The 27495-nt window shown below is 38.8% G+C and overlaps 1 protein-coding gene across 1 annotated transcript in view; it reads left to right on the top strand.

Annotated features, from left to right (window-relative positions):
- The window catches only part of MYO1H (myosin IH), a 570182-nt gene that overhangs the window by 294797 nt on the left and 247890 nt on the right, over positions 1-27495 (top strand). Inside the window, exons 15-17 of the mRNA XM_069212716.1 lie at positions 4650-4696; positions 20692-20772; positions 25697-25802. Coding sequence (XP_069068817.1) covers positions 4650-4696; positions 20692-20772; positions 25697-25802 — 234 coding nt within the window. The remainder of the gene's footprint in view (positions 1-4649; positions 4697-20691; positions 20773-25696; positions 25803-27495) is intronic.

Below are 27495 nucleotides of genomic sequence, written 5' to 3'. Positions count from 1 at the left end.
GCAGATGTTAAAAACAGTTTAATACAAGTCAGTTGTTCAAAAAAAGATGCAGTAGCTATGAATGTGTAGAAACATGCAGACAGATTCTAGCTTTTCTCTATCTAAGAAGTGCAAAAACATAAACATGGTCTCTCTGCTTGTCTTTGTAAGCTGCTCAACAGAAGAAAGAAAAGCAAGGTTCTGTTTTCAGTCCTTTTAACAGCTGCTTCAGATATGCTCCATGACCTAACCTGCCTTTCACCTGGCTGCTGGCAGGAGGCATTGTGAGTCACAAGTCGCAGTTTATAAAGAAATTAGAGACTGCCATTTATACAGAGATTGCAGAAACCTATGTATTATATCTACATTACACACCTCCCAGAGGATTACCTTTAAATTGAAAATATAATTGACCAAGTAAGCAAGCAACCTGATTAAGAACAAGTTGCTCCATCTACGTCCTTGACTTTAAGCAAACTTGTGAATGAACTACCCTGACTCTTGATGTGGCCCTTTCACTTGTTGATCACAGCAATATATGTTCTGCAGAATCCTGAAAAGATCTAAACACATTACACTGTCCTTCAATTAACTTTAACGGCTGCCAGTCAAATAAAATGTCAAATGTAAAAATCTTTGTTCTTTCAACAAGGCCTTTCATGGTTCAGCTCTAGGTCTGTGTGAAGTTACGAAACACTGGACCTTGCAACTCACTTTTTTAAACTTCACCAGTTTTATGAACCGAGAAGCTTGTGTTTTTTTCAAAGAATGTGTACTTAAAAAGGACCTTCCCTTCTACATGAACACGCCCACAATGATGATGCAGTGCTGCCAATGCACTGCTCAGCAGCCTTTTACTGTGGTTGTCCACTGGTGCCTGTATATCTGTCATTTGAACATGGGACATTTAGCAGCAGGAAAAGCAGATGGTACATGGTTGAACAGTGGCTATTGTGATCCTCAGAGTAACAGCAGATAAAAACAATTCTCTGCAGCGGTGTCCCATCCATGTTAAACAGGACATCCAGCTTCAGGGATTCTAGCTTGGTGAGTGAAGTGAATGTAAGCCTTGAGTGATGTCATAGAACCTAACATACTTCAGTGAAGAGCAGAATTTCTGAGATGTAGGTATTCACTTCACCCACCGCTTACCTGGTAAAAGTTCCTATCTAAATGTTTACACCATACTTTTCAACCACCTGCTAAGGTCGGCTTCCAAATTCAGTCCTACTGTGATGTTGTCAAGATACAAACAATTCGGCGGAAGGTCTCAATACTTTCAAGTCTTCTTGTTTTCAAACTCCTAGCCTGTAATTCTTCACCTTTAGGAACATTTCAGAAAAATCCCAAAAGACCGAATGAGCAATTCCTGTTATCCTTGCATAGGGTAAGATTATCTATTACACCTCTTTGTGCCGTTTCCTTTGCCGCTTCAATTTTTACATAGCATGTAACACTTTCTGTGATTGCCCTAGCATGTACAAAATCAATACAGTGCATTTAATTCCTTCCTTCATCATGAGCATGATTTGTGAAGTTTTTCCTCTGTGATATTGAAGTCTCACAAAAGAAGGTACATTTTCCTGGTGAGGAGGCTATGGAAAATGAACATTCACCTGCCTCTGTGAGATGTATGTCTCTTTAGGGTTCTCTTAAGTGTCATAAGCACATACCTTTTAAGCCTCATGTGAGAGAGAGTGAGACAAAGGTGTGGTCCCAGCTAAAAAGGAAAATTACAAAATGGATTGTTCCCCTTACAATGCCACTCTGGACTTTCAGACAGAATCTACTTATGATTCTAGACATCAAGCAAGAGATTCAGAGGTTCGTAGACCCCAATTAGAGCCAGTATGAAGGAACTTAAGACCTGGTCTTTGCTATTCACGGTCTCCTCTGATGTCACTATCAATATGTCTTCCTCCAACAATAACTGTGCTTCTCTAAGATCATCCAGATCATCCACTACCAAGATGCTGAGTCCAGTGATCTCAGCTTCATTATGCACACACATGACATTCACCCCTTTAAAGACTGGACTCCCAATGGTGACCTCCTTGTCATAGAAAACATCATCACTGTACTCCATTTGGAGAGCACGGTTGATAACCTAGTCTTCATCAATTATTATCATACCATCAGGCATCAGTTATTTTCCATGTGATTGCATTTCTTAGCCTCTCAAAGTATTGATGAATGTCTACAAAGACTTTACATTCTTTTATTAAAGATATTTTGAGATGTTTCCTAAAAGTGTAGCCATCTGTATTTCAGCCATTTCTTTTCTAGCAAATAGAGACATTTGTGGGAAAAATACTTTTTTTGCCATTGCACAATATTTATCTCCCAACCATTACATCTGCAAACTGTAGCTTTACCTGAAATACATTGAAAAGGTAACCATCATCTTTGAGAGGAACCTTGCAAAGACAGTTCCTCTTTTAATTTGAAATGAGTGATAGCATTGCATACATTGAACACTGAATAACTCCACAATATACTATTGACAGAACAAACAAATTTAGAACAAAAGCCAATTACTTTTTCTGGATTTTAGATGCACAGTTAAAGTACAGTAACTGTTAGAACAGCTTCTGTCTTTCCAGATAAACACTGCTTCATTTTCTGATCAAAGAATTTGAGATCCAGAGTTGGAGAAGAAAGTTACTTACATATGATTTGTTATCATTGCTATCCTTGCTAGCTTACATGTAATCCACCCAGAAGCCCAGTGTTGTGTAATATGGTAAGCATGTACCACATGTTTTCCACTACCATAGAGAAGATGATTTTGGGGCAGACCTTAAAGCCTATATATTCAGTTGGCTAAGAGACAAATGAGGAAACAAATGAATTGGATGGGCTTCATTATTAAGTGATGATTTCAGCTTTATTTCTAAACAATGTTACAAGTATATTTAGAATTTCCCTTCTTATCACTGAGAATCTTCAAAGCATGTGAATCTATGAGTTATACCAAGAATGGAGTTCCTGAGTCACAAGAAGTTATCTTTTTCTGTCCCTGCATATGGTCTGGGTATTGTGGATGGCTTAGAACTATTTATCTTGGCTGGACCTACAATGATTATCTGTTTGGAAATATCTACATTTAGTCAGTTTTATTCATTGGGCTAAGAGTTTGTTCAAGGTTGTGTTCAGTTTAGCAGGGGCCTGTTTTTATCTCAGAATCAGGCTTATCTAATAGTAAGTAAAACTGAATTAAGTCCTTCATAGATAAATAGGGTTGGGGACAGCACGAAACAGGACAGCAGGAACCCTCAAGGAAACCTATAGTCCACTTTGCAGGAAGAAAATTCAAATACAACAGACCCCCCCTTTCTTGTTTTTAACTGAGAGAAAGGTCCTGCATGTGTGTCCCCTTTTAGGCACTGACTAATAATAATCTATTGAGTATAATCATTTCATCCGATGTGCCAGATGCAACAGAGATGCTGTCCTCAATCTACACACTCCAGCATCATTATTGGATAAGTTAACAAAGATATTTTTGGCAACATGCCAAGGCTGGAATCTTGATCCACATTAGAATCAAATTTGTCCTGGAGTTGTTCATCTACTTTCCTCTAAGAAAGTGTCCCTGTGATGAGCATCTCAGCGTAGGTGTAAAATTGTTGTGATTGCCAGGATCCAAACTAACCTCCTTCAAAATCCTGTAACTTTTGCTGTTTTAAGGGTGGCTGGTATAGCACCTAGCTCCAGGGAGATTGATGAATTGAGTATCAACTGTTCTTGGTTTATCCTATAGTTTCTCAACACCCATTCCTGGAGGTGGTCAGGTGGTAGATTCTATATGGGGGGAGGTTCAAAGTGAAATATCTACAAACTAAGCTTTCTGTATAATCAGTCATCATGGACCTGTTGTACATCGCTTTACTTATTTGATAAGGATTCACATTTATCAGTCACTTCAGTGCTTTTGGCTGCATAGAGTGTTCACTGATACTCTTCTCCGTGTGCATGATGATTGTGTGCATATTGCTACATTTCTCTCCAATACGAGCATACGTTCAGGCGGAATTTGATTCTCCTTTCAGCCATTCTGAAGCAAGCTAGATGCAAGTGCCACATTTGAATAGCCTTTACCCACAATATGCAAATGTATTGTGCTATGTAATGCAACCATTTTTGCAGAGTACATGTGCACTTGGAACATTCCTTTGCACTTAATGAGAGACCGATGGAAAGTTAAGAATGACAAGGCAGGAATAGGGAGCCTTTTGGCTGATATGAAGATTCTTAAAGGGGCCATCCAGTGAAGCTTAACATCAGTTCACTAACAATTACCAAGAATAGCCATCCCAGAATATTCCTTTGTTCGGTGATGTCTGCTTAGGTTGAAACCTGTTCTGGTATCATTCACCCGATGACCCCTTTAATTTTCTTTATGTTTCAACAAATTTCAAGTATAACAGATTGAATCATTCGGTCAGATATAGATATATCACATTGCTTCTGGTACTACTAACATTGTTTATTATTTCTAGGGTGCACTCAAATTAGAATATTAGACTCCTAGTCATTTTATGACCCAAGTATAGCTCTTTTATGCTGTAAGACCATAGGATACCCAGGTGCATGTACTAACAAACCCTCTAGCATCTAAATACTTGTACTTGTCAGTGTCAACACTTACTATGTCAACTTTTTTGCAGGATTTTTGGAAAAGAATAATGATCTCTTATACAGAAACCTGAAGGAGGTAAGACTGATAAACAGGGTGCTTCCTTTGCATTCAGTAAGATTGCTTTACAACAACATTTTCAATGGATTCATATTTGGTAATGTATGTAATAATATATGGCTTAAGGGAAAACATTTATGACACTCTAAATCCCAATGAGATATGATATTTAACACAGTAGGGGGGGGGGGGGTACGCGCCGGTCCTTGTCAGTACTAGCTGTTGTTTCAGGCGTTTCTATGAGGTGAGTTATTTGGTATGTGAATAAAGTATGTATGCCTATAGAAAAGAGAAAAAGAGAGTGGTGGAAGTGACTTGAAAGCTATAGTTGAATTGTTTGAAGGCATTAAATGGCCACAATACGTGTAATCTGGCATGTATGTTTGTATAGTATGAGAAATTGTTAGTATTAATGAAGTAGGAATGCCTATGTGAATCCCTGGCGGGCAGAACGCCTCCATCTCTGAATAAATAATTAAATTAGCACTACCAAAATATCCTTATTGTAGCCTGTGTTCCTAAAGGAGATACGGGGTACTACAAAGTAAATTTGAGGCACTATGCATCAGTCCCAGAGACCTATAGACTGCCATGTGATGCCTGAAGGTGACATTGACACAGTAGAAACTGTCTAATGTATAGCTTCTGCTTTGTGAACGATGGTTTGAAAACAAGAGTTTGCGACACAGAGATTGTCACAAACAATCTCTGCGTGGTTGAGAGGCCAAAGGCCACAGAATGTCATAAACCATTGATTTATTTCCTTGTTAGTCACAAGAAAGGTGGGGTGAGCATTTACCGCCTGATTTCTTTGAAATTCTCCAGAAATTGCTATGCAGACCTGCTTTTTCCACCCACAAAGCCCGCAATTTGGCCCATTTCATGCTATGCAAATACAAAATCATTCTGAAAGGGGCTTATCCTGCTCCTGTTCTCTGTGCTGTGTCGACACAGAAGGAGGTCTTAGCATTTCTTTCTCCAGTCTTCAATGCAATGCAAAAAATCTCCAAGTTAGTGTATGAGCTCAGAAACTCAGGGCAGTCATGTGCGCGGAACTCAAACAGAAAAGAACTGTGAAATATTAAAGATAACAAACTTACATTTCTGTAGGTATGTCTTAGCATCTTTAATTTGCTATGGATCTTTTTTTTTTAAGGTAAATCAGCTTTATTAAAATCAAAATACATATAGGTTACATACCAACAATACAAGACATTTGTCACACTGATAATGATAGCATTTTAAAAGGAATTGTAAAAGCTGTTTAACATTTTAAAAGTATAAAAAGGGGAAGAAACAATGAAAACGGAACAAGACCATTCACAATGCAAAAAATGCATTGGATTTTCAACAGGTAAATAAAAGAAAAAAAGTAATATTCAAAAAGGCATAAATGTAAGCCAAATTAAAATTCACTCAAGAACTGAGAAAATAAAGAATTCATGGTGGCTTAAAATTCTCAGATAATGTACAATTAGTAGAGTTAAAAGTAACAGCATTAAGATAATCAGTCAAAGGTAACCAGTACAAATCTCTATTTATGGAAGGGCAGCATAAAGAGGTAAAAGCAATATCTAGTCTATGGTAGTGACAAACATTATTCCACCAAGGTTTATAGGAAACATTGGATGAATTTTTCCAATTGAGAGTAATTTGTTGAAAGGCCAGAGATAACATGAGATCCAACAATTTTAAATTATCATCATCTGAACCAATGTCCGCAGAGAGACTACCTAAAAAAAGCACCAGTGGAGATGATTGGGATTGCAATTGAAAAATGCAGGTAAATTGACATCAAACTTTTCTCCAAAAAGAGACAGTAGGAGGACACTCAAAAAGGATATGCATAAGTTCTCCCCTTGGGCTACCGCAGGACCAGCAACTTGAAGTGGAGGATACAGAAAATGTTGCTATAGTAGAAGGGGTAAAACAAAGTCTGTGATAAAGAAAGAAAAGTGACTGTGTGGTAGAAGCTGATCTGGATATTTTATAAGATCGATGCCACACCTTTTCCAAAAGGAAACAGTCCAGGTACATCCCAAATCCAATTCCCATTGAGATTCAATTTTAGATTTAGGACGCGTCAAAACAGGAGACTGAAAAAGTTTATAGATATTCGATGCCTTAGGATACGAGATAAGAAAGGAGGACAAAGAAAAGGGTAATTCCGAAGAAGAAGAAGGGGAAGGCAAGGAAATAAGTACATCAAGAATAATATTAATAAGAAGAAGATATTTAGGCATAAATGAATTGGGACAATGAAATAGAGGTTGGAAATGTGAAAAAGAAAGTAGAGTATTATTGGAGAATAAATCTTTGACCCAAACTATATTTCTTTGTCACCAGGATTTCCAAAATAAGGGTTTTTTATTAATAGTGATAAGACAATTATGCCAAATATGGGAGTTCAGAAAAGAGGAATGAGAAACAGATGGAGGTAACTAGTGAGAACGCAGAAGAGAACAAGTATGTTTAAAAAGCAGAGAGGAGATAAGTGAAATATTATAGGAAAAGGATACCACCTCACTAGGGGAAAAAGGCAAAAGAAAAGAACACTCAATATCCAACCATAATGGAGTCAACCTAGATTCTGACAGGGAGACCCACCTACAAGCTTGACTCAAACAAAAGGATTTTTGATACAATCTAAAATAAGGAAAATTGACTCCTCCCTCCTGTTTAGAATGGCGAAGATGACTAAGAGAAATTCTAGATTTCTTATTGTGCCAGAGGAGTTTAGACAATCTGAAGTCCAATTGTGTGAAAAAGGTACCAGGTAAAGGAAGCGGAATCATGGTTAGGGTATATAAAATGCTAGGAGAAATCCTCATTTTAATGGAGTCAAGACGACCCCACCACGATAAAAATAAGAGATTCCAAGCCAGAATCAATCTATCAACTTTCTCTAAAGCCTCTGAAATATTTACTTCAATGGACTTTTTAATGGATGAAGTGAACCAAATGCCTAAATATTTAATCTTGGAAGAATTCCAGTGAAAACCAGTGATATCAAACGATGCTTTAAAACTAAATTTTGTTAGAGGGAGGATTTCAGTTTTATCCAAATTTATCTTATAACCTGAAACCAAGGAAAAACCCTCAATTTCCCGAAGTAGAGACGGAATCGAGAGCTCAGGGTTTGAGATATAGAAAAGTATATAATCTGCATACGCCGTTAATTTTAAATGTTTCTCGCCATACTGGAAACCTTACATTTTAATGTTATTTCTAATACCTCGATAAAAAGGGCTCAAGAGCTAGAATAAATAGGAGTGGAGAGAGTGGACACCCTTGACGTACACCTCGGCGTAATACAAAATATCTAGACAATTTCCCATTTACCAATATCGATGCCATTCGAGATTAATTAAGAGATAAATGAAATGAAGTGAGGCCCTATACCATGCCAAGCTAAAGCTTTTAATAACAAAGACCAGTCTAACCGGTCGAACACTTTCTTAGCATCTAACGAAATTGCCGCTAAAGAATATGACAGAGCGGGAGCTTTCTTGAGTACATTAAAGAATGTTCTAGAATTGTCAGAAGCAAGTCTACCTTTGACAAAACCCGTTTGTTCCTTACTTATCAGCGCAGGTAAAAGGTTATCAAGACGTCGGGCTAATAATTTAGCAAAGATTTTATAATCTGTATTGAGAAGAGAGATTGGTCTAAATTTTACCGAGAGTATGATCCTTACCATCCTTTGGAATTAGGCAAATCGAAGCTTCCTGAAATATGCCCCCTGTAGAGCCAGAACCCACGAAGAACTGGAAAAGGTGAAAAACTTTGGGAAGTAACATGTCAGAAAAATGTAAATAAAATTCCACTGTAAATCCATCTGGACCAGGAGTTTTACCTTTTTTTAGAGATTGAAGGGCTCTAAAAATTTCTAATGAAGTAATATCTGCTTCAAGTGAAGTAGCGTCAATCAGTGTCTTATTAGGGTTTGGAATATTCTTTAAATAATCATCAATCTGTAAGGGGGTCGGGACAGACTCAGGAGTATAAAGTGTCTGATAATAATTAACAAATTCAGCTAAAATATCTTCATCCTTAAAAAGGGACTCACCAGTATCTGAAACTATAGACTTCACATTATGGCGTTGCTTTCGGACTTTTAAATAATTAGCCAGAAGCTTCCCCACTCTATTTCGACCTCCATAATAACAGGCACTACTACGTAGAAGAAAAGAGGAAGCATTATCCGTTGAAATTTTGTTAAATTGCAGTTATGCCTGAATAAGTTCTTGTATATTAAAATTGGAGGAGGAAGAATAATACTGATGTTCTAAGCATTTAATTTTGAGAAGCAGTGCTTGATGCTGGGCATTGAAAGTTTTCTTTTTATTAGAAACAAAATTTATTATATGACCATGAGCCGCAGCCTTAAACGAATCCCATAACAATTGTGGAGAAACGTGAGCATCTTCATTAAATCAAAAAAAATTGTCGGCAAAGGCAACAAAGGAAGTAGAAAATTTAGAATCAAGTAATAAAGAATTATTAAAACGCCACCTATTGGATTTGGGATGTACCAGGAGCAAGTCAAAATCTGTAATGACTGGGGCATGATCAGATATTACCATAGGTTCAATGGAGGAGTTAATAAGGTTTTGGGATAATGATTTAGAAACAAAAATATGGTCAAGTCTAGATAAGGAGCCATGTGATGGAGAATAAAACAAAAAATCCCTATTATCAGGGTTACAAGTTCTCCATGAGTCAATTAAATTGCATTGTGAGAAAAATGCCTTAAATTGTTTATGCATTTTATGGGGAGAAAATTGAATTACAGATTGCCTATCTATAAAGGGATCAAGAATTTGATTGCAATCCCCTCCAATAAGAAGAAAATCATCATTATAATGCAAACATTGTTTAGTAATATTGGTCCAGAAAAGATAATCTGAATTATTTGGACCATAAATATTGCCAATAGTCATTGTAATCCCATTAATACTAAGCCTCACAAAGATCCACCTGCCATCAGAACCCGAATCTTGCGAAATAACATTAACTGATAACTTTTTATGGCAAAGCACAATTACACCATTTATCTTTGTACACGAAGGTGAAGTAAAAACATTGCCCACCCAGCCTTTTTTGAGTTTCAGAGCTTCAGAATCCGTCAAATGGGTCTCCTGTAGAAGAATCAAGTCTGGATTATATTTAGATAAGTGGGATAAAATCCTCTGCCTTTTGATTGGATTAATAAAAACTTTGACATTCCAAGAAACAACCCTGAATTTACGTTACATAACCACATATATACACGGAAGGCCTTGTACCATAAATAACTGAAAATACACTTAAGCGAAAAGAAAACAGAAAAAAACAAAAGGAGAGAAGAGTAAAGGGAAAACAGCAGGAAAAAGGATGGAAAATAGTCAAGAAAAAAAGGAGAGACAGTACATGTCAAATAAAGACGACTGCAAAAACATACCTGAGATGAATGAACAATAGGGGAGGGGTGGTGACAGCACAGACTGAAGACGGCACAGCAAGGGAACGGAACGCATCAACGGACAACGGTTACGAGCAAAAATAATGATTATAGAACACCAGGAACCTGTGAAAAGAAAACAATACATTAACAAATAGGGTCTGTAGTCACGGCAATATAATTTACTGTATAAACTGCATATGAAGGACCATCAATTATAACGCAGTAGTAATGAAAGGGCATAATAAATTAAGAAACTTATATAGTCAACGTGTAGAAGGACCAGCTGTTTCCATAGAATTTGTAGAGTGTAGTCGTAGAAAATCACGAAGAACTGCAGGAGAGGTAAATGAAGTGGTCTTGTTTTGATATGTCACTTTGAACAAACACGGATGAAATAATCCAAAACGAGCTCCCAAGTCACAAAGCTGTGGACAAAGATCCAAAAACTCTTTCCTCCTGTCTGCTGTAGCTTTGGACACATCCTGTGAGATGAAAATTTTACTTCCCTGCCAAGAAATTCGTTTTTTGGCTTTCGCAGCTTTAAGAATTCTCAATAAGTCAGTAAATTCAAGAAAGAAAATAATCATGCCTCTTGGTTTAGATGTGGAGGAATGCGGAGAACGATGACCAATGCGGTGTGCTCTTTGGATGTTCAATACTGTAGAAGATGGTAGACCCACCAACGGTGGAAAGAATGAGGTAAAAAATGAAATTGGGTCACTCCCTTCAAGACCCTCCGGTAATCCATAAAGGCGAAGATTATTGCGTCTATTTCTGTTTTCCAAATCCTTCGTAAGAGTCTTCAAGGTTGCTACTTCCTTCTCCAAACTAATAATTTTATGTGTTTCATCCTGCATGTCGCTGACTCTTTGTTCCAAAGCAGAGACTCTCACTTCCATTTGAGACCACTGAGAATCAAGATTTTGTATCCGAGAATTAGTTTCTTCTATAAAAGGACGCAATGCGCGTATTTCATCAAGCACAAGTTCAGGAGAAATCGGTGAGGGAGATTTTACTGGAGAAGGTGGGTCCTGTTTGACCCTCTTATGAGTGGATGTAGAAATGTTCTGCGGAACCTTAGGCGAAGAAGAACATGAGGAAGACATCTTTGATATGGAAGAAAAAGACGCTGCAGCGGAAGTTTCCAGTTGTAAAAAGTGCGAAAGTTTGCCAGCTGAGGAGGACTGATGCAACAGAGATTTTATTTTCTTTAGTTTGCCCATATAAAAATAAAAAGCCTTCTATAAGGAAGCAAGTGACACAGGAACTCCAAAAATATGTTAACGAAACAGCAAAAATAAATAACCAGGCTTGCGCAAAAAAGAAAGTTAAATATTCAAAAAAGTATAATGTAATGGTGAGCAAAGTTAGTCAAAATGGGCGCACTCATGAGGAGAAGTAAGAAAACGTAATTACAGAGTCAGGAAATAAGCTAGGCAGCCCAAAAAATGATAAAAAGGCTCACTAAAACATCCCATAGTTGTTCCTAGTAAAACGACATGAAAAAAATGCAAAAAAAGTATCTGCCAGTAAAAACTCACCTGACGATGCGCGGAGCTCCGTAATCAGGCAGCCATCTTTGTCGCCTGCTCGCCACTATGGATCATTTTAATTAAGGTGTTATGAGATGCTGATGAGTCACCTCAATGATCATGACCACACTGCATAACAATCATTTTATGAGGACTGCTAGATAAGAATAGCCTCTATTAACATATTTATGATGTTGGGCAGTGAATATTTGCTCAGTGACCATGTTTTCTGGTACCTTTTCAGGGGCATTAGTTTTGAGGACCCTCTGGTTGTCGTGCCTTTGTGTTTGCCACTATGGATGTCTACAAATCAATTTTAATCAACCATCTGGCCCTGTGTGCTCATATTTTTCAACATGATGGGGAATGCTATTGAACAATTAACAATGATGATAATCTGCATATGTCCTTTTCTGTTCGTTTTGCTTGAAGGAAATATAGAAAACAATTTTGGATCAGACTGTTTGATGCTCTGATGAATGTGCAGGACTATGCATAAAAATTAATAAGTGTAGAAACATGCTGACTTCTGAAAGCTCTGAATGTGAACTTTTGTTGGTTTTTAATCATATTGGTTGGTGACAATATTAAAGATTTATGTAATACACACTCACACTTTTTTAGTATATTTTACGACTTTATTGTCCCAACTTTGCCACGATCTGGACTGAATCACATAGTATTAGTTTTGATATCACAGATGAAATGTTAGAGTTACTCACTCAGTGCTGGGTAAAAAGCCCGAGGATGAAGCATGTGTTAAAGTTGCATAAGATAGGAGACTGACTAAAATTACAGCAAGGGATACCATACTTGTAGTATTTTCAGGTCCAAAAATTGTCTTGTTATATTCATGATAGGTGGAAATACAAGGTGGACTGACAAAAGAATATGGGCTCAGTTGCTTAAGTGAACGGCCACTCGGATTAGCTAACATAGGGCACGCAAGGGCCTCCAAAACAATAGGTACAATACCATCATCTCTACCTGGCTCTCTGACTTTGTTGTGGGATGTAATGCCACCCGAGTATGAATACTTGTACAACATTACCAAAGCCATTTGCACAGGCACAATATAGGGCAGAAATTATGTTCTTGTCGATGCACAACATTTTTTCATTCTGTAGCATCATGAAAGAATCTTGTTTATTACTGTGATTAGCACTCGAAATGCTGGGAACTATACTAATAATACCATACCATTCCTGGTAATTCTGACACGAATCTCAGCAGTGCTTATTTGCTGGAGAAAAGATTTTGAATTCCTGGCAGAAACTGAGTTTATGCCAAGTATCTCAAATGATTGGTCCCAGTTCTATGTTGGGGAAAATGATCTCAAGTTATGGTCTGTTTGCCATCACTCAGCATATGCTGCCCAACGACTGATCTGCAGACAGCGCAGAATATCCTCAAAGGTCACTTACACTGAAGAGATCAACACCTCCATGCGAATCAAAATTTGGTCAATTTTTTAAGCAAACAATTGAAAACCATTCTCTTGCTCCTGGTATTCAAGCCACCGTCCCTATCAGTCTGCATTTTTTTCTGTAAAGAGATTTTATTAGTTTTCAACACATATACAATGGTTGGTGAACCATACAGTTAACATTTATGACCTGCTTACTCCGATACTTCAGATAAACAACAAAATAATTACTCCCGCTCTACAGTTCCTCCCTGAGCCGGGTTGAGAAGCACCAAAACATTATTATCAGACTCTGATTCTGGGCTGAGGTGACGATCCCAACAGTCATCGCTGTCATGGGTACGATCAAAGGTAAATCAACAATGGAATAACACCTAAGTGAGGATGAGGGGAAACATGGAGGCCAGCTGACACACCAGCCAGGAGCTTTTTGTCTCCCCGATGTTGCAGGCAGAAAATAATGCACAATAATGCACAATCAACCATGACAATGAGTTAAAGTACCTACCTTGCGGGAGCCGGTGGGACCTGCTTGGTACTTTTCATGCTTTCACATTCTGGTGTTTTTCCCCGTCTCACTGATTGGTTAAGTGGCTGCCTGGATGCAGGATCTCCTCGAGGAGTGTGACGCTGAGGTGGAGGGGCAGCAGGTAACACTTGGAGGCCAATAGTTGCTGGCGGCTCAAGGGCTCCATAGAGACTGACGCGTCTTAGCCCAAATCGGCTTCCGTGGTCTTGTGGGCAGCTCAGGGCGTTCAAACACTAGTAAGCTTAGTTACAGAGGAGAAGCAAAGTGAAGGAGACAATCAACATATTAGCCCTACACGAGGCACAAGAGTCACAGCAGCTAATCTTTCAGAGTCAGTACGGAGAGCTCCTCAAGAGGTGGTTAAATTGCCAGTGGCAGCAAAGAGAATCCCTTGTAAGGAGACAGCACATCTGGGCACAACAGGTCCTTCGGAAGCAGACTCAGTGAAACTTAAATTTACTAAAACAGATGTACACTGAGAAGTAAATAGATTGGGTTGGAATTACTGCAAACTATAAGGAGGGATAGTGGTAGTACACAGCAGGACAGTAGCATTGACAGAGGAGATCAAATGCAAATTTTCAATTTTGGAGAAGAACCAAGCTAAAATACAAGGGGCATGCAATAGATTGGTACTTGAAATAACTGATCTTATGGAAAGGCTATTCTCAATGGAAGATGTGTTGGAGGTATCAAACAAGGAGGTATCATAAAGAGATTCAAGCACAGCGTACTGGTACAAAAGAACTCCAACAAAAGATAGAACTCTTAGAAAATAACTCAAAAATGAATAACATAAGAGTTTTAAATATTCCAGAAGGAGCGGAAGGGGGACACTTGAAAGAGTTTATGACTAACTTGATTAAGGAGTGCATCCCCTTGGTAGACTCAAAGCATCTTGAAGCTGACATACAGAGAATACACTGTGACCCATATAAAAGGAACCCAAATAAAGAGAAACCCAGGAAGATATTAGTTATCTTTAAAATCTATTCACTGAAGGAGCAGATTCAATAGCTTTCAAAAAGGTGACCTGTCCTTCTGTATCAGGTCAGACATCTCCTGGGCGACTCAGGGTAGAAAAGGGAAATTGGATAAATATATCCATAAATTAATATCCTTAGCTGCCATTGCTCAAATAAAGTTTTCCAGCAATGCTAAGGATAATGGTGACTAATAAGATGTATAACATTAAAGATCCCACCAAAGATGAAAGCCTGATGCAGCAGATAAAGGCACATCATAAGTAATCATCCAAGAGTCAAGGTCAAGGGTACAATGAGTTACTTAATATGGATATTGGGAAGGTTCCTCAGGAAGGAGGGGTGGTGGGGGGGTCTTTCAGAGAGCACACAATTAGGTTAAACAATAGGTATACTAGTCACTGGGTGACGAGCATGAAGGAGAAAAATATAAAAAGAAAGAAGTCCTCATTTGTGGCAATAGATGTGGGAAAGACTAATGAATTTTTTAAGTCTAAGTTTCTATACAATGGTTTATCTATTTAAAAGCCCTCGCTTAGGGGTCCTGGCATGGAATGTAAATGGAATCAGAGTATCTAGTAGGAGAAGGAGAATCCTAGAATTCCTGAAGCAATTAGATGGTGATGTTATAATACTCCAGTGAACATACCTAACTCAGAAAGAATGGGCTAAAATACTCAAGGGGCAGAAATGGATTAGCCAATTGATATGTACTTTTCAGTGATTCACTGTAAAGGTGGTGGCCATCTTACTGAATACATCTGTACAAGCATCTATGGAAAATTATCTGGTTGACTCCTGGGGGAGATGGGTGATAGTAAATGTCAATATTCATAGAGTAGGATATTCCTTCATAGGTTACTATTGTCCAGATGTTGAGGATCAGATGCCACTCCGGGAACTCTATAGTCAACTAGTAGAAGGGGGAATCATATAGTGACGGTGGGGACTTTAATGTATTGCTTGATCCTACTCTAGAGAAATCCACTGTTAGATCAGTGGTTAATTCCCCCAAGATGCAGGAGTGTGTTCATCATATAATGAAAGCTATGGGATTAGTGGATGTGTGGCGGAAGAGGGAAGGGCAAGAGAAGGCTTTTATCTACTACAATAACAAATATGACCATGCCTCCCAAATAGATTTCTTCTTGATAGGTATAAGGCTGGGGCAAAAAAGTAAAAGGAGTGATACATCAGCCAGAACACTTATCAGATCACTCTGCAGTGAAGTTAGAGCTTCTGATAGGTAGGAATTCTATATCAACTAGATGGACCTTACTAGGAGACTCATCAAATATTAAACAACTAAAAAGGGAGACATTAGAGGTCTTCGAGACCAACCGAAAGTCTGCACCCACATATATTATATGGGATACACATAAAGTCTTAATCCAGGGAACAATTATTAGTTATGCAGCTTATAAACGAAGGGAGAATAAGTTCAGAGTGAGAGAGTTAGAATTAAAAATCGAGGAGTTACAAAACGTTGTGAATCACTGTATTGATGCTCTGGAACAGATAGCTCTATTTGAGAAGGTCAAAGATGCAAGAAGTGCACTGGCGGACTACCTCGAAAAAAGGGTACAGAGAAAATGGGAAGCCAGCAAATTAGCACACTAAGAATAAGGGGAAGGTTGTGGAAAACACTGGCCTCAAAGACGAGGGCAGATAGTTCTAAAAACGGAGTTAAGGAAATAGTAAATAAGGAGACAGGGGAACATTACTTAGAAGATTCAAGCATAGAGACAGTTTTTGCTATTTTTTACAGGATCTGTACACAAATGATTTAAAGGTGCCAAAAGAGCAGATAGAGAATTGGCTTAAAGAAGTTGTCCTCCCTGTACTGCAAATAGATTTAAAACAGAACTTAAATCAAGAAATAAGCATAGAGGAAGTAGAAAAAGAACAAAGGGTATTTAAAAAGGGGAAGGCACCAGACCCTGATTGCCCACCATATGAGTTATATAGTGTCCTTAAAGGTGAGCTAGCTCCTTTTTCTTCACGAGGCACCTAAATAAAGTATATGTAGAGGGACAAACACACCTATGTTAGCGCGACAAGGCTCTAATGACCATAATTGTAAAGCCTAATAAATATCCCAAAATGTGTGAATCATATAGACCAATATCATTGTTGAACAATGACTATAAGATCTTCACACAAATATTGGCCAAAAGGAGGGAGAAGTAATGGGGGGCTCGTGCATGAAAATAAAAAGGGTTTTATGAAAGGCAGGCAGGCAGTTATGTGAACTGACACATGACCTATTGAGTGCAATAGATGTGGCGATAGATACAAATTCCCCTCTCACTATTATGACTTTTGATGCCGCCAAGGCCTTCAATCGGGTGGCCTGTCCATTCTTGTATGAAGTAATGAAGCAAAACAGTCTAGGAGAAAACTTCCTCAGGGCAATTAGGGCTATCAACAAAAAACCCACAGCAAGGGCTATAGTTAATGGAAATCTGATAAATCAGTTCCAGATAGGACGAGGAATACAACAAGTGTGTCCACTGCCCCCCTACTTTCTAATCTTTATATTGAATCTCTAGCAAACAGAATCAGGAAAACGCAGGAGATCTTGCCCTTTCAACATCATAATTGGGTGAAGAAAGTGACAGTCTATGCAGATGACTTGATGATATGTATGCAAGACTTTACACACTCTTTTACTGTTATTTTCAATATAATAAATGATTTTGGGAGGGTCTCTGGATATTTTGTAAACCAACAGAAAACTGAACTGAGATGACACATCTGATAGCCCCATCCAAAATGAGGAAATCAGGTATCTAGGGGTCCAGGTGGTGAAAGACTTGGAAAAAATGGCACAAATATACTTTGATAATCTCATTTTAGAAGCCAAGAAACTGCTGCACTCATGGGCTTACCTCCCGCTTTCAATACTCAAAAGATCCAACATAATAAAAATGATGATACTCCTGAAGTTTACTTTTATCTTTAACGCACTACCTTTGAACTTTAAGACAGAATGGCTTAGAAAACAACAGGGTGAACTGGGTAGTTTTTCTTGGCTTATAAGGGCACAATAACTGCTTGGAGGAAATTACGTAAGCATAAATTATAGGACGGTCTAGCCTTGCCTGATTTTCAGCTATATTGCTGAGCCTTCCAGTTGAAAAACATTGGAATACTGTTAAAGAGGGATTTTCTACAGAGATCCTCTTTTTATCAAGCCCTGACCAAAAATCTCCTGGAAGTAGGCGACTACTCCCTTTTCAAATTTGGTCACCCAAAATATTTTAAAAACGTTAAATCAAGAACTTTGTGCACTGCATGCAAGGTATGGATTCAGACAAGGTGGATATTATGAGTCCTGTACTACAACGGCTGGGCAGCAATACGGGAGTCACCGGGAATGCCGGGCTGTTTGCAGGACTCACTAGCTGAACCCTTAAAGGATGCCGGGATAACAAGATGGGGTCAATTCATGAAGGGGGCGTCCTGAGGTCATGGCAAAACTATCCGGCATTACTGATAACAGGCTCTCAAAATGTAATTTCTGCCAGCTGGTGATCTGGGTAAAGGAATAGGGCAATGAAGGGAGAGATAGCATGCAATGGGTGGAGAAAATACAAAGCATCCACCTCCAGAGGAAAGAGGTATACAAATGGTTTTGCATGGTAGTGCAAAGTGAAGATGGACCCCTTACACTGCCAGAAGAAATTTAAGAAGCAGACCTGCCATCATTGGAGTTACAGGGCTTATGGCAAGTATCAATGTCTGCAGTTTGGCCCTTTGTTAAATTTGCACGACTCAGGAGGAATCATCTCTTCACAATGCATAGGGACTGTTGTTCTCCGAAGAAGCTGTCAAAGCTCTGAGAGTGGAAGGTGAGGTGTTGCCCCAATGCAGCCAGGAACAAGCACATGATGTCCACTTATTCTGTCAGTGTTCGAATATCCAACTCTTCTGGCAGGAAGTGGGTAAGATAATAACAGACACAGTTGCAAAAGAGATCAAGGTAATATTTGCTCTTGTAATGTTTGGTGTTCTCGCAGTTAAAGGGCCTAAAGGCAAGCTTGGAAAGTCACAGTCATAATTACTATTCATACCAATATTGATTGCAGGCAGAGAAATTTGCCTGAAATGGGTGTCCATCTCATACTGAATGGGGGCAATCGGCACAGCTGTTTGGTAGGATGCATTGTGTCAGCAGTTCAGAAAAACAGGTTAAGAAGTGGAAACCGTTTTTGGCACGGTATATGAAATAAGGAGAGGAGGAGAGCTCGGAGGTCCAAGGATTAAAGACAATCACCAAAGGAGAAGTGCAGAGTATGTGCTATGGAAACTCCCAAGATATGTTAAATGAGGCCTGGTCCAGAAGTAAGTGGCCCTCGGATGGTCGGGCCCTGTTGGTATCCTACTAGGTTTCCTTGCCTCTTGTCTCATATGAGGACCAAAAAAAAAACAAAGGGAAATCAACATTCACTGTGAAGACTGTTGTAGCAGCTCTGCTCATTCAGGTTCTGTCTGCCCCCCGTGCGCTGTCGCCGCTAGGGGAGGACACCTCTAAGGCAGGGTCCAGCTCATTCATACACTCAATCAAACTCTTCCATTCTCTGGCCACCCCATTGGAACCACAGCCTCTCTTGGCCTCTTGAAACAACACTCCATTCTCATATCCTGCCCATTTTGAAGCTCTTTCCGCCAAGCTATTTCTCAGGGTCACCAGTTGGCCTTCCAGTTCTGGGTAATTTCCTGCTTTTCCAGAATCACTGCCAAGTCTATAAACCTGTTTTTTATCTTATTGTTTGCCAGGTGTGGGAACCAACTCAGCAGGCACAGTCCTGGTGAGGATGAGACTTTGCACTGGGTAATAACAGCCACATAGGATATGATCCCCTCCCAAAACACCTCTAAGGAAGGGTAGGACCACAGCATATGATATATTTCTGCCCCTAAGGCTGCACACCTAGCAGATCAACACAGTGGCAGTCCTTGTAGCAGCAGGGTAGTTCTTCTTCCTGGCACAGTATCCACAGGCCCAGAACTGTACTGAGTTGGTGGTGCAAGGGTCCAGTACTTATATCCAGTTGTGCCTTTGAAGTGGGGGGAACTTCAAAGTAAAGTTTTGAAGTGCACAAAGTCCCTTCCCTTCCTGACCTGGCTCCAGACTCACTATAAGGAGGTATGCATCTCTGTGTGGGTAAAAGCCCAGCACTTTTAGGTGCAACTGTCTGCTTCTTCCTCCCTTCCGGCCTAGGAAGACCCATCAGCCTGATGATGGGTCATCAGGAAGTGAATGGACCATCAGGTAAACCTAAGCTCCCTTTGTGTGTGTCTGTCTGCAGGGAATACATAGCAGCCCCTGTGGAATGAAAGAATCTATTCACCCTACCTGGGGTGAGGTACTCCCTATGAAAGGCATAAAGGTTTATCAATTTAAGTCAAGCGTTTCTAGACACTAGAAATAGTTAATATTTTCACCCAGTCTCACTCCGGGATTGGGATCCCCAGATCTTCCTTCCACTGCTTCCAGAGACCGTCCAGGGGTTCCATCACATCTGCTGTAAGGGCCTATAAAACAGAAAATCACCTTGAACGTATTGGAGGTCATACAAATGAGATGTCAGCTCTGTGGTGTGGGTGGTTCTGTCAATCCCACCCCCTTATCCATCTACTTGCCACCAAATAACTACTATATTTCCAATGAGCTCCTCTCTGTACTCTCCATAGCTTTATGCACACATTTAAACATCATGCCGCTGCCTCAGCTGCTACATTCCAGCCTGTAAGCTTAACCTTATCTACTGTCAGTAAGCACCACACAGTGTGGTAATGCTAGCTATGTGGTAATACCTATTCTTATAAAAACAAATCTGTCTTGTGGTATACATTTATAACAGAACATTATGGTGTGTGACTACGATGTATGTTTGGAAGTGGTACTAAAGCAATTCTGCACTGATACCTTTGTGACAGAGGAGGAGGGGTTATTAAATAGAGCCAAATCCAAAACGTCTGAAGTGCTTGGAGAAGTCTCCTTTGCAAGGTCATGCATGGGTAATCAGATGATTGAGTTTCCAGGGACTCCCGCCAAATGCGATCTTAGTTGTTCTTTTTTTCATTTTAGGTATTGATAAAATCTAAGAACTACATTTTAAGAGACTGTTTTCATTCATCGGAATTGGACAACAGAAAAAGACCTGAAACTGTGAGTAACATTTGATAGGTTTTTACATATACTGTCTCAAATCCCTTGCAACCACCATAGTAACTGGGAGGAAAATAAAATAATGCCTTGATTCAAAAATTAATTTCAGGATTTAGGACTGCAAGGAATTAATAAAAGGGAGCTTGCATTTTTAAATTATATTACTCCATGTTAGTAGATTCCCTGCAAAGGATGGGGAAAGGTTCTTTAAACTGTTGACAGTTTGTGTATGCCTGAAAATGGCTGGAGATGTTTTCCTGCCAAAGGCAGGAGCAAATCCTTTTCCACATATGAAGGGAAAGAGAACACACCAACCTTTGAGGAAAAGTTGGACGTAAGGGAAGGGATTTTTCCATGGGAAAATATTTGGTCCACCGAGAAAAGAATATGCTATTGCCCTAAGGTTTTGGCATTCTGCCGGTATTACCATACTCTGTGTGCAGTTACACTGGTGAAAATGACAGTACACAGGCCCAAAAAGGAAGTCACAATATTTTACCTGCAGTGGTCCAGAAACCTGAGCAGCTTGCCAGGCATAGCCCAACAAAGCTTGTGAAATGGGAAAAGTGAAAATTGTCCATCCGTACCAAGATATAACGCTGCGGGTGAAGATTGACAGTTTAGTACTGGGGTCAAAGTATTTAATATTTGATGGAGGCAGTTGTAAAGTCTCTCCAGTAAGGATTTCTGGGTGAAAACAATGAATGATAGTACTGTGGTGGGGACCTTCATCGACTAATGACAGAGATGTATTCCATACCATTGACTGAAACTCCCATTAGGATTGTTTGATCAATACCACCAATAAAACTATTACAACTTTTAAAAATAATAACAATGCTATTGTTATGCATTCCTCCTCTTTAAAAAAAACAAATAATCTGACCCTTTATGTTCTATGTTATGCCATAAAAACTGAAATGATAATGTGGCTTGTGGCAGAAGTAGACAGCCTTGAAGGTTGAACATTTCTTGATAAGCAGCCAGTAGAACTTGACTAAAAAGCCAGATTTTCTGGGCTTTCTATCAATACCGACCCTGAGATGGGTGGTGGAATTTCGGATGAGCTGAAGTCTGTTGATAAGAAATGCAGGTAGCCTAACTTTAACAACATTACATTTGTCAAGCCTACATATGATCAAAGCATAGACAAGAATGACTTTGAAGGAGTTAGTGAGCATCTTAACTCCTTCAAGATCCTTAATCATATTCAACATCAAAAAACAGATGGTTGTTAGCTTGTTGATATGGGCTTCATCAGAGAGACCAATTCTGAGATTGCAAGCAGTGTCAGTTGGGATGTGGCAGATACCAAAAGAGTCGGGCCACCAGTCAGAAGCCGTGATAGTGCAATTACTAAAAACAAGAATTTTGATTTTATTCATATTCAGACAAAGAGAGTTGCCATTCACCCATTTAACGACCTGGCAGAGACTGCTTAAATTGAAACTGAAGGGAGGCAAAGTCACCTTGCAGCCTTAGGATAATTTGAGATTTGAAAAAAACTGCAGGCCATAGTCAGCAATCAGGTCAGCCAGAGTAGTAACATACAGGTTGAAGACCATGGGGATGAGTCAAGATCACTGAGGAACTCCACAATTGATGGCCCTACCGAAAAGGAAATCTCTTGCATCTCAGTGTCAAAAAAAGAAGCAAACCAACTAGAGACAGCGTCTTGGAGGCCAGTTGCAGCAAGCTGGGTAAGGAGAATGTCATAGGAGACTGTACTCTGCTAACAAATGAAGGAGAATCAAACCATGGTACCTTCAGAATACAGAGTCATCCTGATATGGTCAGCAGAGGTAGAAAGCAACATATCTGTGCTCATACCAGAGCACAAACGGATTGATGGGGATGGGAAATAGAGTGGTCAATATATTTAGAAAGGAGAGCATAGACATGTCTCTCAACAAAATATGGTCTATAGGTAGCTGGAGTGAGGGTTTCTTCAGTAACTTAATAACAAGGTTAACTTTCCAAGAACTACCCCTGTCTTGAGGGATTAGTTACAGAGTCATAGTAAAACAGTAATAACTTTAGTAATCCTGGCAGGACAAGGATCAAGTGGGGAGCCAGGCAAGATATACTTGATTATGAAGGTAGTGCCATCCATTTTATCCAGGGTGAAATAAAACAAAATAAGGAGTCTAATAGAGGAGATAAAGGATAAACCAGAAAGCAGATTGACGGTAGGAACAGCTGTGTTAGGAGTGAGGAAGCTAGGAATGAAAAAGCTCAAAATCTGATAAATCATAGTGTGAAAAAGTCAGAGAGATCCCAGCACAGCTGTTGAGACCTGATTCTCCTTTGTGTTTTTTAATGGACAGGAGCCGATCATTCACATTTGATTCAATGATGATTCTTTGGCAGCCCAGTGTCTGAGCCAATGGCAGTGCCAACTCCTTTTGAATTATACTGCTGGCTCCCCAGGGCAACCTCATGAGAAAACAAGGAACACAGCCCTACCTTAGCTACCAGCCCACTTTTACTACCACATAGACCATGATGCCAACCTTCAGCTTTACATTTGTCACATTTTATACATTACTGCAGTAAGCAGTGTGTCCTATAGCCATACTATTGCACATGTTTAAGGTGATTTTGGATAAGGAGTAGAACAACTTCCTTCAATGGAAAACAGTGATGCAGCAGAGATATGACTGCTATCTTTTGTCACAAAATAGATCTAAATGGGACAATATATTCATTTAAATGTATTAATGTCTAACAGTTTAAATGTAAAGTGATGCACTGAAAACCCATATTGATGTGCATTTACTGTAGGTTACAGTATTGAAGTCATGTGGTGTAGCCCTGAAATGATAAGTTTAGAATTTTTTTTTTATATTTCCTGTTTCCTTATCATTTTGATTAATAGCTTGCATTAACACGATAATGCATCTCTTAAAGCAAACCGTGAATGCCACATGTCATATTTACGGTCATGTTTTACAAGGTATTTTTCCCCTTTTTAATGAATTGTAGCTTGCTTCCTGATTAAGAATAATTGATGAAAAGTTAATGATTTTGATTTAAATGACTTAATTTTGTTTAATAAAATGTGTCTTTTAATTCTGTTTTGCTTAGTTTAACCATAGAGATTTGCTAGGCATTTAACTTTGCAGAAATCTAGGGAAGCTTCCGTTTCTCATGCTAATGTGACATTTCTTGCAGGTTTTGTTCACATGAAGTGTTAGTTTATTTCTTCCAAAATTACATTCTCACAGAAGTGCTAGTCTGTAAATCAGATGTCCTATTGTTTTATGCCTTGTGAGATCGGGAAAGTGCCCTTCGATGTGGTACATGGAGAAACTATGGGCAGATTAAATACAAATGTTTCAAATTTCATACAGGAGAAGAAGGTGGACCCCTTTCCCATGTTGGTAATGGGAATCTTTACAAATATTGCAGATGTCCAATGTGTGATGTTCCCTGATTGTATGATGGAATCTTTAAATCCTAAATTGTTCATTTTTCAGCAGATCATAACATTTTGTGGTCTTTAACTTATTGCTCCCCAAAGAACTTGGAGCAGTCTTCCCCTGACCCCGCTTAGGAGCAGTCCCTACTTTTGCCTTGCTTGAACCTTCAAGCATTGCCAATACCCCACAAACACTTTGTCATTTTTCTGTTATGCTGTTGACCAAAGAGTTTGTTGAATCCTTTTGCCCTTAGGCACTATTGCTGGAGATTTTCTGCATGGACTTTTTCTATGGAGTCTTGTAGGCATAGATTTCAAAGCCTTTATTCTTCAACCATCCTCCAATGCTGAAAGATTAGATTTAGGATTGTTATGACCCTGTCAGAAGACTCTTGACAGAGCTTCTTAAAGCTGGCGCTTTCTATTTTAACTTACTTTTTATCACTCTTAGTAAGTCTCCATGTGGCCCAGATGTAATTCTTTTCCAAATTCTTTTTGTCCTATTTTTGATTTTTACTTTTTGTCCTTAAATTTGATTGCCCAGCATATGTCTGTTAGTGACATTATCCACATTGGGATTTTCTTTATTTGTAACTAACTTTGATGCATTTAACATGTTTCAAGTTGAGGAGAGCTGGTCACGTGTATCCAGTGACCATCAAATGTTGTTATTGTTATTTTGTGTTGTTTTCACTGGGTGATTAGTACGTCTAATGTTAATTAAGTTTTGTTTCTCTCAAAGACTTGGACACCCCAAGGTGGTCTTGTATCTCTATAGTTTATTTCTGAGAATCGTTTACATTCAATTGTGCATTATTTTGTAATTAAACTCTGAAGCTTTATTTATAACATGGTTTTCCTTGTGTGGCCACATTGGTCATACTGTAACTTAAATATGTTGTGAAGGTTTGTGAATTCCAACTATTTCTCACCTCCAGATAGGTGAGAAGATTGTCAACTTCATTAAAGCATTTACCTAAGTGTAAAATGCTCCAGCAACAGTTTACGTCCCTGCTACGTGCCCCAACTGAGCACAGATAGTGGATGCTCACAAACTCCCTGTCCCCTGTATGTGAACAATACTCAGATTTAACTTTGCATCTTGTTTGAAAGGCTACCATGCAGAGGGTCATAGTTCATCACCAAAAGTAAGTGTGGTTTCATCAACATGACGGTATCTCCTCCTCCCTAACCCCAGCTTGCTAGGTGGATCATTTATTTGAGCACTGATATGTATACTGGTGAAAAACCTGTCAAGGGAGACAGTTATTGCCAGATTTCTGCTGAAGTATTCTCCACCAATGGAGGCAGTAGACTTAGGCACTTTTTCAGAACAACTGTAACCACCATGTCGGAGTGCTTTAGTTCTCCTCTGAAACCTAATACATAGGGTGAAATGTCTTTATCTCATTAAAGGAATATGGGGGAAAATTGAATTCTTCAAAATAACTTACGTATTATTTTAAGCTGGATTAAATAAAGTTTCGTAATTTCCTTATACAGGTTACTACTCAGTTCAAGCACAGCCTCGCTAGTCTAATAGAAATCTTGATGGCAAAGGAGCCTGCCTACATCCGGTGTATCAAGCCAAATTCTGCCAAACAGCCTGGTAAGAGATTTATCATTCAGTCAAATGCTGTATACGTTCTTCAGCCTATCATCTACATGTAGTTCATATTTTGTTCTCCTCCAAACTTCCTTACCTTGTTTCTTGTTCAGAACCTCCACTTGTCTAACAGTCATCCGGCTTTATATGGCTCTGTTCCTCCTGCTAAAATCTACAAATACAGAGCTTACTACCCTGCCCACATATCTAATATCTAATCATAGTCTCACCCCAACTTCCTATTCCCCTTCCTACCACCAGAAAAGAATGAACTTAATTGGACTTTTGAGTCATTTTACACTTCTACAATAATAGCCACCCATTTCCATCTAAAGACCAATATACGCATGTCCCTATGACTTATATTTAAATCTTCAAAGCACATTAGTTCACAGTAAATTATATTATTTTAATAGCCTAATTATTATTTCACCCCTTGTGATAAAATCATCAACTTTGCCACAAGCATACTCATCAACCTGCCCAGAAGATCTCATACCTATAGATAAAGACACCATGCCTCTGGAACTATTTACAAAGGTAAATATATATATATATATATATATATATATATATATATATATATATATATATATATATATATATATATATATATATATATATATATATTTTAATCTATATTTACTCACCTGCTTACAACCAGACCTAAGTGTAAGTTTACATTTTTTTGCTAATCACCATTTCTGAGTGCAGATTTCCATCTAAAAGTAGAATTACATGTCTCTAACCTCTCAGTTCACGGGGTCAAACACCAAAGACTGAATTTACAAATGTAAAATTACCACTTGTAAATTTTCACAGGTTGGTGGTGATGTCCACCACTGTGGTGGGGATCCTCATATAGGAAGTTATTAGGAACATTAATAATGTTTATTAATTAAAAATATTTTAAACAAATTGAAATGTAAAATATAATTGAAAACTCATTTAAGATAATTATTTAACCTAAAAATATTAAATTAAAACAAAACTATCATTAACTCTTTAAAATGAATGTTTATTAAATATTTAAGGAAGTAAGATAACATTTGTATTCCATTAACATTTTTTTTTAATTAAAAACTGTTACATTTGCTAGCATCTCGGTAATTATTATTTAGAACATTTAATAAAATTGTTTAATGTGCTTAATTCATTACAATTCATTTTAAATGTTTAATAAAAATGTTAAATATAATTTAATGATTTTATTTTTTTATAAATAAAAAGTCAAAATAATTCAAATATTTTAACAACATTTCCTATTGGGTGTTAAGATTCAGGCCCTCATTTTTACTTCAGCGGACGGAAAAGCCCGCAAGCCGAAGTCCCACAGTCAGGTCACCACCAGTGCAGTGGCCTTCCCGCAACCTCTATTACGAGTTTCCTGCTGGGTCAGCGGGCAGAAACAGAGATTCTGTCTGCTGGCCCAGCGGAAAACAGCCCACAACATTGACGCTGCCTCATAATTGAGCTGGAGGCAATGTTGCGCAGACAGTGAAAAGCATGGTGGGGCTGGCCTTGGGGGCCCTTGCGCCCCCCCATGCCAAGTGCATGGGCAGTGTAGGGGCCCCCGCGGGGACCCCTGCACCCTGTCTCTGCCAGCATTTACATGGCAGTGCACTGCCATGTAAATGCCGATGGAGAGAGGGGGTCGTATTCCCCAGGGCAGATCTGCTTGCAGCGCTGCAATGGT

Source organism: Pleurodeles waltl, chromosome 11 (genome assembly GCF_031143425.1).
Source record: "Pleurodeles waltl isolate 20211129_DDA chromosome 11, aPleWal1.hap1.20221129, whole genome shotgun sequence".
NCBI lineage: Eukaryota > Metazoa > Chordata > Amphibia > Caudata > Salamandridae > Pleurodeles > Pleurodeles waltl.
Note: the sequence above shows the minus strand (reverse complement) of the source record. Positions and strands in the feature narration are given on the sequence as shown.